Genomic DNA, 12967 nt, shown 5'->3' on the forward strand with positions numbered 1-12967 from the left:
AATGCCGGCCATTCACGACTTTCGCACGCTTGGCCTTTACACGCAGTATTCCTATAAGGTCTAGACACCAAAATGACACATGCTTGTAATCTTTGCAGCTGATGGCGGCCGGCGGAGCTTCGTACGAGAACTACTGCTGCTTACCTGGTGCCGCAACGTTGGATGAACGCACAAAAAAGCCCAGAACGAGCATTTATATAGAGCAAAATAAACATTTCCTCATTTACAATAGGCGCCTTGCGTCTACTTTATGAAATTGCACGTGGCACAGATCTGATGCAGGCTTGTAAAGATCGTTCGCAACCATTTGTACTAAATAAAACGATTCCGTACTGAGAACGCGCGCGGCTGAGCAGCAGAAGCAAAAAGAAAAAAAAAAATAATGCCGTGCCGGTTAGTGCAGCCGGCGCCGCGCGTGCTAGCTAGCGTTCAAAACGATGCGATCAAAACCGAAACCGGAAGATGTTAATACCATCCGCTTGGTGCGCTACAGTCAATTCGGCCACTGGGCTCAATGGGAGTGCTCTCTGTTGTTCAATGTCTGTCTCTGGGGTGGAACAGTGAAAATGAGCATTTCGCATTCTTCTCTCCATTCTTGGCTGTTCCATTCGACAACGATCATCCCCGCAACAAAGTCGTCGCCATTGCTCTCTATAATACCAAAGAATACGTTGCGCGCAATACCATCACTGCTTGTTCCACGAAGAAAAAAAAAGAAGAAAAAGAAAAAGCGCTTTCTTCTATAGAGGACAGAAAGCAAATGAAAGCATAGGAGAGGCCCCGGCCAGCACGGACGTATTGCAGAAAGTATGGCGTAAGTAACATGCTGTTTTTCGCGAAGGACCACTGCGACTGGTACACCAATTGTTAACGTTGCCATAGCAACCACGCTCCTGAAGCTCTCGCTGCTGCTCTGGGCCTCTCAAAAGTGACGTAGGTTTTTTCGGCCCCTGTCTTTCTCGCAGCAGATGCTGTTCGCGAGACATTTTGAATTTGGAGCGCGGTGTATAAGCTTGAAAGTTGTATTTTGGGTCTGTGAGTGCGAGTTTTCAGTCAGCAATAGACACACTCGAGTAATCATAGCGTGGGTCTTCGTCGTCGTCTTCAACGTGCCACGGAAAAGCACAGGAGCGCGTCTGCTTCACTAAAACTGTTACAGAAGTTTCGTAGGCTCTGTTCTGTCACGTGTCGGCAGCATACATTACTGGCGGCTCGTAGCAATGCAAGTTCAAAGTTCCCGCCTACCTACTCCAGCGAGCTGATTGGAGGCGCAACGGGAGATGTCACACCAACCTGGCTGCATATCCGGCTTGAAAAACGTCACGTCAAGGCCTCTTCTATTTTGTTTCTTTCCTCCATGGCATGTAGGAAGGGAAAAACTTCTTCCATGCTCCATGGCTTTCTTCGGACGGGAGCAGACGGCAGTAACCGCAGCTTAAGGAACAGCAAGAACAGTGAGGGAAGCTGGCCCGCTACCTCCCTTTCGTCGAAAGATGATTGGTCGAAGCTCGTGCGATAACTTGCACATCGTGCTAGGCTACCTTCCTCGCGTGCCGACAAGCCTGCTATGACCGCATAGAAGCGGCCTTGGGATCGGCGCGAAAAGCTATGCCCTGCGTCTGCGGCCAGCGTCTCTTCGCGATCGGAGATAACGAATCCCGGCGCTTTGCTATACAGCTGCGACAGCAGCCGCTCGTTCGCGATAAGGGGCGTAGATTAACCGCGCGGCGTGCCCGCTCGTTGTACGGGCGCATGCTTGAGTTTCGCCGCACACGGCTCGGGAAGTCATCCGAAGAATAGCTTTTAGTGCATTAATTCGTTCACTATACCCCGCGGTGCTGTACGAAGCGAGCGTGCGACCAGTGCAACCTTGCATGAGAGGAACTTGATTTGTGCCCTATTCTGGCTCGACCAGCGGCTTCGCATTGCGCTCGCCCACCTGGCGTCCGTAGCCGTATCCATTTCCCACTGAGTGTTATGTGATGCCCCTGTGTGAGCGCGCGTTGTGTTTGTGTCGTCTACTGCCGGGGTCCCATCCACGCAACCCAACATGAGGAGTGCACTGCACCAGGACTGGCCACTCCTGCGTAATCCAGTGAGCGTTCCCTATCTTCTTAGTTCGATAAATCCGTATTTAGAGATACTACAGGTTCTTACAGTCCTACTGTAACAGTTATACTGTTTTAGTCCTACTCTACTGCCTTTGGATTAGGGCTATGCCTTCTTTTCGCTTCGATTATCTGGCCAGCCGCCTCGTCGCCGCTGTGCTAACCGTCGCGTCGAGATTCCGCTTCGTCAGCTGCGAGCTTCATTGCGTGAGGCGGTTTCTGCCGCCAATAACACTTGGAAATGCGCACGATTTCGATTGCACGTGATGGTACTAAAGTGTAACAAGAAGAGGCTCAGAACGAATATACGTTGTTCTGGTGTACACCGCATGGATTTTCTTTTTGCTGCTGCCAGTTTGCGTGACCGTGCACGTAGTTTGTTTCATGCGATAGACTACCACGAATAGGAGATATTTCAAGAAGCCATCAAAACAAACGCTTCATTCAAATTACGAGCACGGCAGGGTGATGTTCTGTCGAAACTTTTGTGATTCGTGGTCCTACAAAATAAAAAAAAGATACATATGGCTGAACCTCTGTCACTATGACAGTCGATGGTAATGCGATTAGCATTCAAGCAATTCAGATTAGCAGGATGCGTTGTTGGGCAAGTTGGTTCATTGTAATTGGAAACATTGGCTGCGCTTTCTAGACAATCACATGTAAGAAGACAGGACAGGCGCGCCTGTCCTGTCTTCTTACATGTGATTGTCTAGAAAGCGCAACCAATGTTTCCAAGCAATTCAGAGACGCACTACGTCGTGTAAGTCTAGTTAGTTAAAGAACTGTAGCGGTCATTCTGAGAATTCCGTTGCTTCGGCTACATTCTACTTACTGTCACAGGTATAGGCCCACTTTGCTACTGCCCTCGCTTGCCAAGGTCACCCATAAGCGTGATGGCATCATTACCACGCATTGACGACGAAGTAGGGATGACCGTGGTGGAACGACGAAGGCAGCACGACGACAATGGCATTGCGATAATGAGACGACGACTCTGAAAGGATGACGACGACATGATGAAGGCAACGTGACAACGATGGCATGATGACACTGGAATCATGACGAGTGTATGACGGCAACCGGACTACATCGACGGCACGACAACGAGTGTTTGACGACGATGCAATGGCAACGTTGGCGTGACAACGGCGCCGTAATTACGATTGAATGAGGGCAGGCATGACTACGATAAAATGACGAAGAAGGAACGACGTGGACGGAACGACGAAGACCGTATGAGGACGGTGGCATGACAAAGGGGTGAAGTTTCTGAAGTGATAGTGATGGCAAAACGGCAGCGTGACGGCGACAGCATGACGAAAGTCGGACGTCGGTTCTAGAATGAAAACGATGGAACAACCACGACGACATCGCGATTATTGTATCAAAGCGAACGCGTGACGACGACCGTATGACGACGATGGCATGGCGATGGTGTGAAGACAATAAAATTGCGATGACCGTAATCACGGAGATTGAATCACGGCGACGATGGTGTGACGACGACGGAATGGCGAGAGTCAGTGAGGGATGTGGAGTGATGATGGTGAAACGGCTACCACAGCCTCACGATGACGGTACTAGACAACTAATGAATGAAGACGGTATGGTGGCGATCACGTGACGGCGACAGCATGACGACAATCGGGTGACAAGGCTCGAATGACGACGATCCAACGGCTGTAAAGGCACCACGAACACAGACAACTTGGCCCCCTGCGTCGGCATTGAAGGCGGGACCACGACGGCATGACGAAATGTCAGATGACGCCGATGAAATGATGCCGATGGAATGACGTCGACGGAACGACAACGATGGTCTCAAGAGCCCGAGCAGACACCTAGTGGCCCAAGCTGATAGGCAACTTGAACCACCGGGAAGTCACTCAATAGAATCCACTCAGTGCTGAAGCATATGCATTTGGGAGAAATCCTGAAGCGATGGTTTGGACAGGCACGCATCCCGAAAATACGTGCTTGTCCGGGGCGCGTTACGAAAGACCTTCAAGAAGGCAGTACAAGGAACGCGGATGTGCTTCGCCGCGATTTTGATATCGTGAATCTCGTTCTGTATTTTTGATATTGCCACTAAGTAGGCACGCCTCAAGCATTGTAATTGAGCGGCTTCAATCGCGCGACTACAACGTGTGCCCTATAAAGTAATCAGACGGGCCTCGTTAAATAACTTTGAAATGGCACATTAGCATTCTTCTTGCAACTTCTTGCAAGAGCCGGAATCGCGCTATCTGCTGAAGATGATTAACCAAAGAATGGTGTCAAATGCCTTCTAACCTAACAGGCAGGCTTCCGAAGTAAAAAAAAAATCATGTTAAAGAAAAGAAAAAACAAACGTACAGGTGGTATAAATATTCGATCAGGTAGTCAATAAAGCAGTGCCAGTCAAGAGAGTAGGAGTTATTTGCATAGCAAAATTTACATATTGGGGGATATACGAATATTCAAGATAGGTGACCTCCCAATAGAGGGTTTGAATTGGCTTCATCGTGCAGCCATCTCGTTTACTAGCATGTCGAGAGGCTACGTGCACAAAAAACGTGACAGCCCAACAGGCGCGTCTTCCGGCGAGCGACAAATCGGTCACGCTCGAAAAGCAAATCAATCTACGCTTGGTGATACGGTGCACAAACGTTATCGTTGCCGCCATGCTCGAGTACTGATTAGCGCGATGAGAAGCCGTGTACGTGAGATCACGTGAAAACTACTTGTCTAATCGAGTACGAAATGATTTTTCATTTATAGGTAAAGCGAAATGTAAATGCGATTTCTAGGAAATGTGAAATGAAATTGAATCTTCGCCGCAATGTTCGAGCGAAATCAAATCAAACTGCTTAGGTAAGAAATCGTTCCGAAAAGGCTTTTAGCAATAACGCAAAGCACCAGTTTCAAGCCCTGCCAATTTATTCCTGGCTATCAGGTGATGCCTTCCGTGCGCGATATATGAGAGCGCGCGAACACGAGATGTTTTTTTCAAGAAGCGGTTCGAGCGCGCAGCGAAGTTATCTGTCATACGCCACGCAAGCCGCGTGCAATATTCTGCGTTACGAAGACTAAGCTTGAGCGCTCGCACGAGCCTTTGTTCAGCTTGTGAGCACACCGAGATCTTGCAAACGAATAGCGTGGCAACGCTTGCGTGCCGTTTTCATCTGAAACGTGAGATTTGGTTTGCATAAATCCCACAGGCCTCTCGCTAAGTCCTCATTTCATGTTAAATGACGATATCTCAAGATTGCTTTCTTTTCCAAATGGCGCGCTGGTATGCATGTTGATTGCGCATGTTGTGAGCGGTGCAATGAGGAATTTATATAATAACGGACTCATGGTTTGCATGTCTCGTTTCATACCACCATCACTGACATTAAATAAGCCCACTTTCAATGTAATTTCCCTTCTCTCGAGCCGTCACGGTGCAGTTTGCCTTCAGTTGGAAGATATCTATACGCCGCTGTTGCCACGGGCTTGACGATCTTGATAGACGCTGTTAAACTGGAGGAAAGAGAATGAAATAAAGAGAGAAGGCAGAAATGTTAACCAGAAATGCATCTGATTGGCCACCCTACTCTGGCGGACGGGAGAGAGGGAACAGAAAGCTGAGATAGAGAGAGAGGGAGGGGAAGCAAAGGCGTGGCGAGCTCGCACGCGCACGGGGAGTGTCTGAGCAAGTCAAAGGCGTTCATATAGGCCAGTGCACTCAAGACAGACAAAAGCGCCTTCACAGCTTTGTGGGCAGACGAACTGCAGCCGTGGACGTCGTGACATGCGATGTCTGGAATCGTAGTATCATTTCTCGTGTCGGTTTGAACATAGCGCTGCCAGAACTGGTCGTTGTAGTCGATCCGTCAATATATATGTTTACGTGGCTGTACGTGGACGCACATCGACGGCGATGTGCGTCGTGACTGAATAATCTTGAGCAATGGCAATAGTTTCAGCCGTTGACGCACTGCGTGGTAATCCAAGGCACATCCCCAGAGCTTGGTCCTGAATGCTCTGAATTGTACGCAAAGTAGTTTTGCAGTTGTAGAATATAACAGGTAGATTGTACCGGAAGAAGTCAACAAACAACGCCCTTTACAGCTCTAACATAGATTGTGTGGACACCCCAGGAACCTGAACAGATAACAAACCAATCGGTCGTTTTTTCACTGGCGCACGTGAGGAGTCCAGGACAGGTCTCTGTCAATCACAATCCACAAGAACCTGTGACTTCTGCTATATGCCGTATGCAGATAGTGGCTTCCGGGAAAATGCCACCTCTCCGCACTTTTCCCACGTCACCTCTAGTTTTCTTGTTTAAAAAGGTAGCATGATGTCGATTAGGCCGTCTTCTGAAGCCGAGCGCGAAGTTGAAGCCTTGTCACCCCCGACGTCCAGGTACGGATGTCGTCGGCGTAGAGAGAGAGAGTCGAAAGGTGCTTGATAGGTTTTCGAGTAGTTGTAGGGGTTGAGGGACCGGACATCGGGATGAAAAAACCCAAACTGGGAGGGATTTATTTTACATTATTTACAAGGAGGTGAGCGTCAATTAACAGTCGTACAGTCATTACGGGCCGGCAGCAACTCGGACGCTGCGGCCCGCGGCAAGAAGTTCGAGAGAGGTGAATCAGGGAATCAGGGAATCAGGGAATACTCTGGTCTCTCTGGAAGGCTTCTTATAAACCCTTCGAGCACTGGAAGTCGCGTCATGCTCGACCAATGGGAGAGTCCGCTCCGATGACGCCACTTTCAGCCAATAGTAGGCGCCCGTGCGATGGTGTCATACCCGGCGAAGAGAGTCGGCGCCTGGTCCTCCTCTCTTGATCACTTTATCCCCCTGCGGTCTTGCCTCGCAGAGTGGCAATCCACTTCTTCTAAGGTGGAGAAGGAGGGGGGGGGGCGCTCATGCTTCATTGAACGAGGCCCACCTGCTCCCACCTGCTTTGTATGGCTCCGCAGTGGTGGCAAATGCCTTCTTCAAAGGCGAAGAGGGGGGACGATTGGACTCCATTGTCCTAGGGTCCCTTCTAATCCCGGCGGCACACGACCTGGGGGCCGCAAACTTGTTTGCACTTGTCTGGTGCTCCTCTGGAATGTGCTTTCCTGCTTCTGCATTCCTCAATTAGCTGTGCTGCGATTCGAAGTGGTTTGGGGAACTCGAAGTAGCCTCAGGAAACGGCGCCATGTCTAACAGCTCGTCCTCACCCCGGAAGGGGCGTTGGGCTTAGTATTTCGCCCTGAGGAACTCGGCGGCTGCTGTAATACTGAGTTGTCGGGCCATCACCGGTGAGCACGCAGAGTGGTGGCATCTGTATGTAACTACGAGCCCAGAGATATATCTTGCCATCAAGTCCTATTGCTTTCAACGCTTTAAGGATCGCTTCATGGGTGACATTATCTTAAGCCCCTTTAACGTCTAGAAACAAAGCAGCAGACAAGCGTTTACAGGCCTTCTGGAATTTGATGTACGTTAACAAGTCGACGAAGTTTTGTATAGATGAACGGCAGAGCCTGAATCCTGTCAACGTGTCTGCGTCAATTTCGTAGTGCTCTAGGTACCACTACATAGCGTAAGAGCTATCCGTTCCATTACTTTTTTTTACACAACTAGCAAGCGCGATCGGGTGGTATGACGCAATGTCCAAAGGCGACGTGCCAGCTTTGAGGAACGGAATCAGGTTACTTGATTTCCATTCCTGGGAAACCGTGCCAGTCTACCACGAGTCGTTATACAGGAGCAGGAGCGCCTTTCGAACTCGTTCACCAAGGTCACACAGAGCGCGGTATGAAATGCCATCTGGTCCTGGCGCTGAGGAACGCCTGCATAAAGCAAGCGCAGCCTCTAGTTCGTCCAGAGAAAAAGGGCTCTCCATACGGGGATCCCGTGAGAGTGGTGAGTGGTGGGGAGCCTGCGTTCAAGTGGAACTTGCTGCACCGGCAAGCCTCCTCCGGAAGGGCTCTCCGACTTCGATCTCTCTGCGTTGCAGGTAAAGAGCCAGAGAATTAAGTGGTGCTGTCCAGGCGATGCACGGAGGCCACGAACAGTTCTCCATATAAGAGACAAAGGCTTTCGGGGACTTAGAGACTAGCAGAAAGACATCCATCGCTGTTAAGCCAGCTTCGTCATACGACATCGTATTTTCTTCTGTGTGCGTTTGGCCAATCTCCAATGATGATTGGACTTTGTGTGCCTGTATCTTCGTTCCGCACGGCGGCGAATTTCCCGAAGTTTCTCTAGCTCGAAGTCGAATTCGGTGCGTGCGGAGCTTTTCAAAACCGAATATTTGGCAACCTGTATGTTGCGTAGTATGTCGTATCGACAGCAGTCTTCCAGGATTTATTTAAGTTTCTGCCAGTCAGTCTATTAGACGGTTCCAGAGAACTTGGAGCTAGGCAGCCCCTCAATCGTGAGATAAGGGGGGATGTGGTCAGTTCCACGCGTTTCCAAGTCCGAGAACCATTTAATCCTTCTGTTAAAGGAGCGCGAAACATAGCTAAGGTCGAGGCAGCTACTATAAGCTGTTCCTCGCAGCATGGTGGGGCTTCCATCATTTAACAAAGTTCTTGTTCAGAGGCAATCAACACCAATGTTCTGCCCCTCGGGTTAATCTTGAAGCTTCCCCAGTGATAGAGTTGGGCATTTAAATCTCCAGTGATCACCTGCGGCTGTGGAGTCGTCAAAATTTTGCTTAAGAGCTCGCAGTTTAGACGACTTGATGGTCATAAGTAGAGAATTGTGAGTGACCTTGCTCTTCTTTGCAGTCACACATGTATCGATTTTCTTTGTCAGCTGACACGGGGTGATGAAGATATGTCAAGTCACGGCGTATGAAAACAATAACCCTATTGCATCGCCCGTGAGTGGAGGACATAATGCACGCATACCCGTACAGTCTGATGACAGTAATTGGACGGAAATTACAATAATTGGAAACTTATTTCAAAATTCAAATGGTCCTTTAGCATTCCATTGAAAGAAATGCGCATTCTGGACCACCTCTTTAAGCGATGGCGTCTGGCGGGCCATTTCTTTACCCTAGAGCCGCAAACACTGGACTCGGTGGCTGTAACGTTCTGTTGCAGGATGCCATAGCTCTTCAGTTATACCGGTTGCGAATCTACCCGTAGGTACAGGTTTGAAAACCTGGACACAACGCTTTGTGAACAGCGCGGGCGGTCTGCCGACTGTCGTATTACCTATAGACAAAATAAATAACTACAGTCGAGCGCCTCTACAAAAAAGGGCCCTAAAATGAAATGATCTGTAAAACAAAGAACAATTCTGTCCCGGTTCTATCGTGAGCCGTTCGGTAAGCGAATTGCACAACGAAGTAACCTGCATATATCGAATGATTTCGCAGGCCCAAGCAACTCCGTATTATTTCGTCGTTAGACTGTACAATGCGCCACTTTTTGAGCGCTACAACAAATAAGATCTCGACACGCACTGTAAGCGAAACCAAATAAGCACGATTTCTAAGCAATACCTTTGTTTCTTTTTTCAGTTAGGTTAGCTTTCTCAGGCACTTTCGGGCAGGCGATAGGGTAGCGACGAGTTTCAACTTGTGGCTCAGTGGCGGAGCATCAGTCAATTAACTCCCGCACCGAAAGTAATCCGAAGCGGAGTTTCAAGCGGAGTTTTGGACTTGGTATGGTTTAAGAACACTGGGGGAGCACGGCGTCGCGGGTCTTATTCCGCGATCGCGGCGGCGGGCTCTCTTCGATGGGTACAAAATGCGAAAATTCTGTATACTGTGCTTTGGATGCACACTACACTACACTACACTACACTACACTACACTCACTCACTCACTCACTCACTCACTCACTCACTCACTCACTCACTCACTCACTCACTCACTCACTCACTCACTCACTCACTCACTCACTCACTCACTCACTCACTCACTCACTCACTCACTCACTCACTCACTCACTCACTCACTCACTCACTCACTCACTCACTCACTCACTCACTCACTCACTCACTCACTCACTCACTCACTCACTCACTCACTCACTCACTCACTCACTCACTCACTCACTCACTCACTCACTCACTCACTCACTCACTCACTCACTCACTCACTCACTCACTCACTCACTCACTCACTCACTCACTCACTCGAATATTTCATTCAGGTGTGCACTGTCTTACACGCGTTCAGGGTAACCATGAACCCGCCGCGGTAGCTTAGCGGCTATATATATATCGCGCTGCTTAGCACGAGTTGTGGGATCGAATGCCGGCCGCGGCGGCCGCATTTCGATGGAGGCGAACCGCAAAAACGCCCGTGTCCCGTGCATTGGGGGCACGTTAAAAATCCCCTGTTTGGACAAAATTAATTCGTAGTCGCCCACTGCGGTGTGCCTCATAATGAAATCGTGGTTTTCGTACGTAAAAACCCAGAATTCTATTCAGATTCAATTCAGTCACATTGACTCACACTCCACATTAACAAGACGAGCCTCCTTGCACTATACTTTAATTATTGCACATCACAGGCTTCGACATCCGGGTGCTAACAGACCTTTCAGAAATGAATTTGCATGCATTTACAACGTCCTATACAGCCAGTTATTTTTGTCGTCGGCCTCTCAGCCTCCGGACCTCATTACAATAAATGTTTTCACACACACGTCAACCTCCATGCCTTTCCTCGAATAAAATTATTTCGTCATAGTTCAGTAATTCACTGGTGTTTTTTACTGGTCGGGTGGGTGGTCGTGTTTTGTTACTATGAAGAAGCTCTTCAGGGCTCCCAATATATTTTACGTCCCAAAACGCACGAATAGCTGGCGTTCGAAATAAGAAAAATGCGTATCGAGCTCTGTAAAAACAAAGGAGCCGCACCACGTTTCAGTGTTTCCCATTCACTATGGCATTATCGGTAGCGACTTCGCTGACAAGGCTGCCCGTTCATTCATTCACACCGCAATAGAAAATTAATTTGCTTGCTTGCTTGCGTAACGGCACAAGCTCTCTACCTTTAGCGGATATTAATATCGTGCGGTTATTGTTCTAGACCACTTGGTTTGTTCGCAAACTGTCAACCAGCTTCTAGAGGTGCGATGCAACATTCCTGTACTGCTTATGGCTGGGGCTTGTGAACGCTCTTCCTCTCCGCATTTGAATAGGCAGTTGACCAACGCGTGACATTTGCGAATGCCAGGAGACTGTCGGACACCATCAAACATCTGTGTGCATATGAGTGTACGTGAGCTTTGAGGGATTAGATAATCACTGTGTATGCCATAATTATCATCTAGCACCTGCACTAGCATGCTAGGTGATCAGTCAGGCTAACATATCAAGAGAGAGTGAGAGAGACAGAGTAAAGAAAGGAAAGGCAGGGAGATTGACCAGACGCACGCACGGTTTGCTACCCTGCATGGGGGGAGCGAGTTTATCGTTGAAGTCTGTATGTTTATCTCGCTGTTCCCGGTACGACGTCCGGCACCTCAGGGACATGTGTGTTGCTGCGGTCCCAGGTGTTGCTGCGGTCCCAGGCGGACCCTGGTGGTAAAGTTAATTCAGAGCCCTCCACAACCACGCCATATTCCCAGTGTTGCTTTTATACGTAAACATCAATCAATCAATCAATCAATCAATCAATCAATCAATCAATCAATCAATCAATCAATCAATCAATCAATCAATCAATCAATCAATCAATCAATCAATCAATCAATCAATCAATCAATCAATCAATCAATCAATCAATCAATCAATCAATCAATCAATCAATCAAACTGCAACTGCGGATGCGCGCTCAGTCGGCATTTTCTCCCTTTATTTTCATCCTGTGTGCCCTCCCTCATGTATACGGTAGCAAACCGCGCATAGGTCTAGCAGACCTTCCCTCTCTCTTTCTCACTCTAGGGACAGCGTTTGACCTGCTGGCATCCACTTTGTTTTCAGAGGGAAAGATTCGGAGATTGCGGCGACATCAATTCCTGGTGCCGAAAGGCTAATAGTTCGCTATTGCAGTTTCGAAAGTACACCAGCTATATAGGCTGTCCCAGCTAACGTTAGTCCAAGGTGTTAAAAGAAAGAGGAGACAAACAATACGATGCAAGGTACGATTATAAGACCTACGGTGTTTGGTACCTCTTTGAATTGTTTAATTGAAACTACTGCTGTGTAGAAGAAGAATGTAGGGAAGTAAATAGAGCAGTGGGAGCATTATAAAGTTACCTGTCAGTTATCACGCTACACATGAGGTCATGTTCTGACTGCCGTCGAAACCTTCCGCAAAGCGTGTGTACGTGTGGTATTAACCGCATTGGATGTTGGTAGCGCTACGATCATAAACGCTGCGGGTAGTTCACTATACAATTGCGTACTTTACGTAAATCACGGCTAGGCCAATCAGAAGTCGAGGTGGCCGATCAACGCTTGTACAATCAGGGATGTCACGCGAACGAACAAGAATATGAAGGCTGACGCAACGCATGCGTGCAAAATACAACACGACCAAAAACTTATAGCCACTGCGCGCAATGCCACTACTGAGTAGAGAAGCCAAAAGAAGCACTCACCGCTTTTGCCGGCCAGCCGCTGCTCTAAACAGTAATGAAAGAAGGCCCGCAGTAGGAAGATGAATGCTGAAACTGCGGTGCTCGCTTGCCACATCCTAACGGTCTTGTCTGGACGATAAATAAATGTAACGGGCCTCCTAACAAATACATTGCGTCCATTGTGGCCGTTGCGCTTTTTGCCCTGCATATAACTACAGCTGCGACAAGATAGTTGCGTTTCCGCGTGTGTTTCTAGAGAAATATCTGCGCATTACGTGCATAGTTTGAACATGTCTCAATATGCGTTGCCTAATCTTAGGGGTGATTTAGGCTTCGACTAG

The 12967-nt window shown here is 48.5% G+C and overlaps 1 protein-coding gene across 1 annotated transcript in view; it reads left to right on the forward strand.

The window, feature by feature from the left end:
* The first annotated feature begins 1665 nt into the window (after positions 1-1665).
* Positions 1666-12967, forward strand: part of LOC135914896 (uncharacterized) — a 364873-nt gene continuing 353571 nt past the window's right edge. The window contains exon 1 of the mRNA XM_065447822.2: positions 1666-2095. Coding sequence (XP_065303894.1) covers positions 2051-2095 — 45 coding nt within the window. The 5' untranslated portion in view covers positions 1666-2050. The remainder of the gene's footprint in view (positions 2096-12967) is intronic.

This window comes from Dermacentor albipictus, chromosome 2, assembly GCF_038994185.2.
Source record: "Dermacentor albipictus isolate Rhodes 1998 colony chromosome 2, USDA_Dalb.pri_finalv2, whole genome shotgun sequence".
NCBI lineage: Eukaryota > Metazoa > Arthropoda > Arachnida > Ixodida > Ixodidae > Dermacentor > Dermacentor albipictus.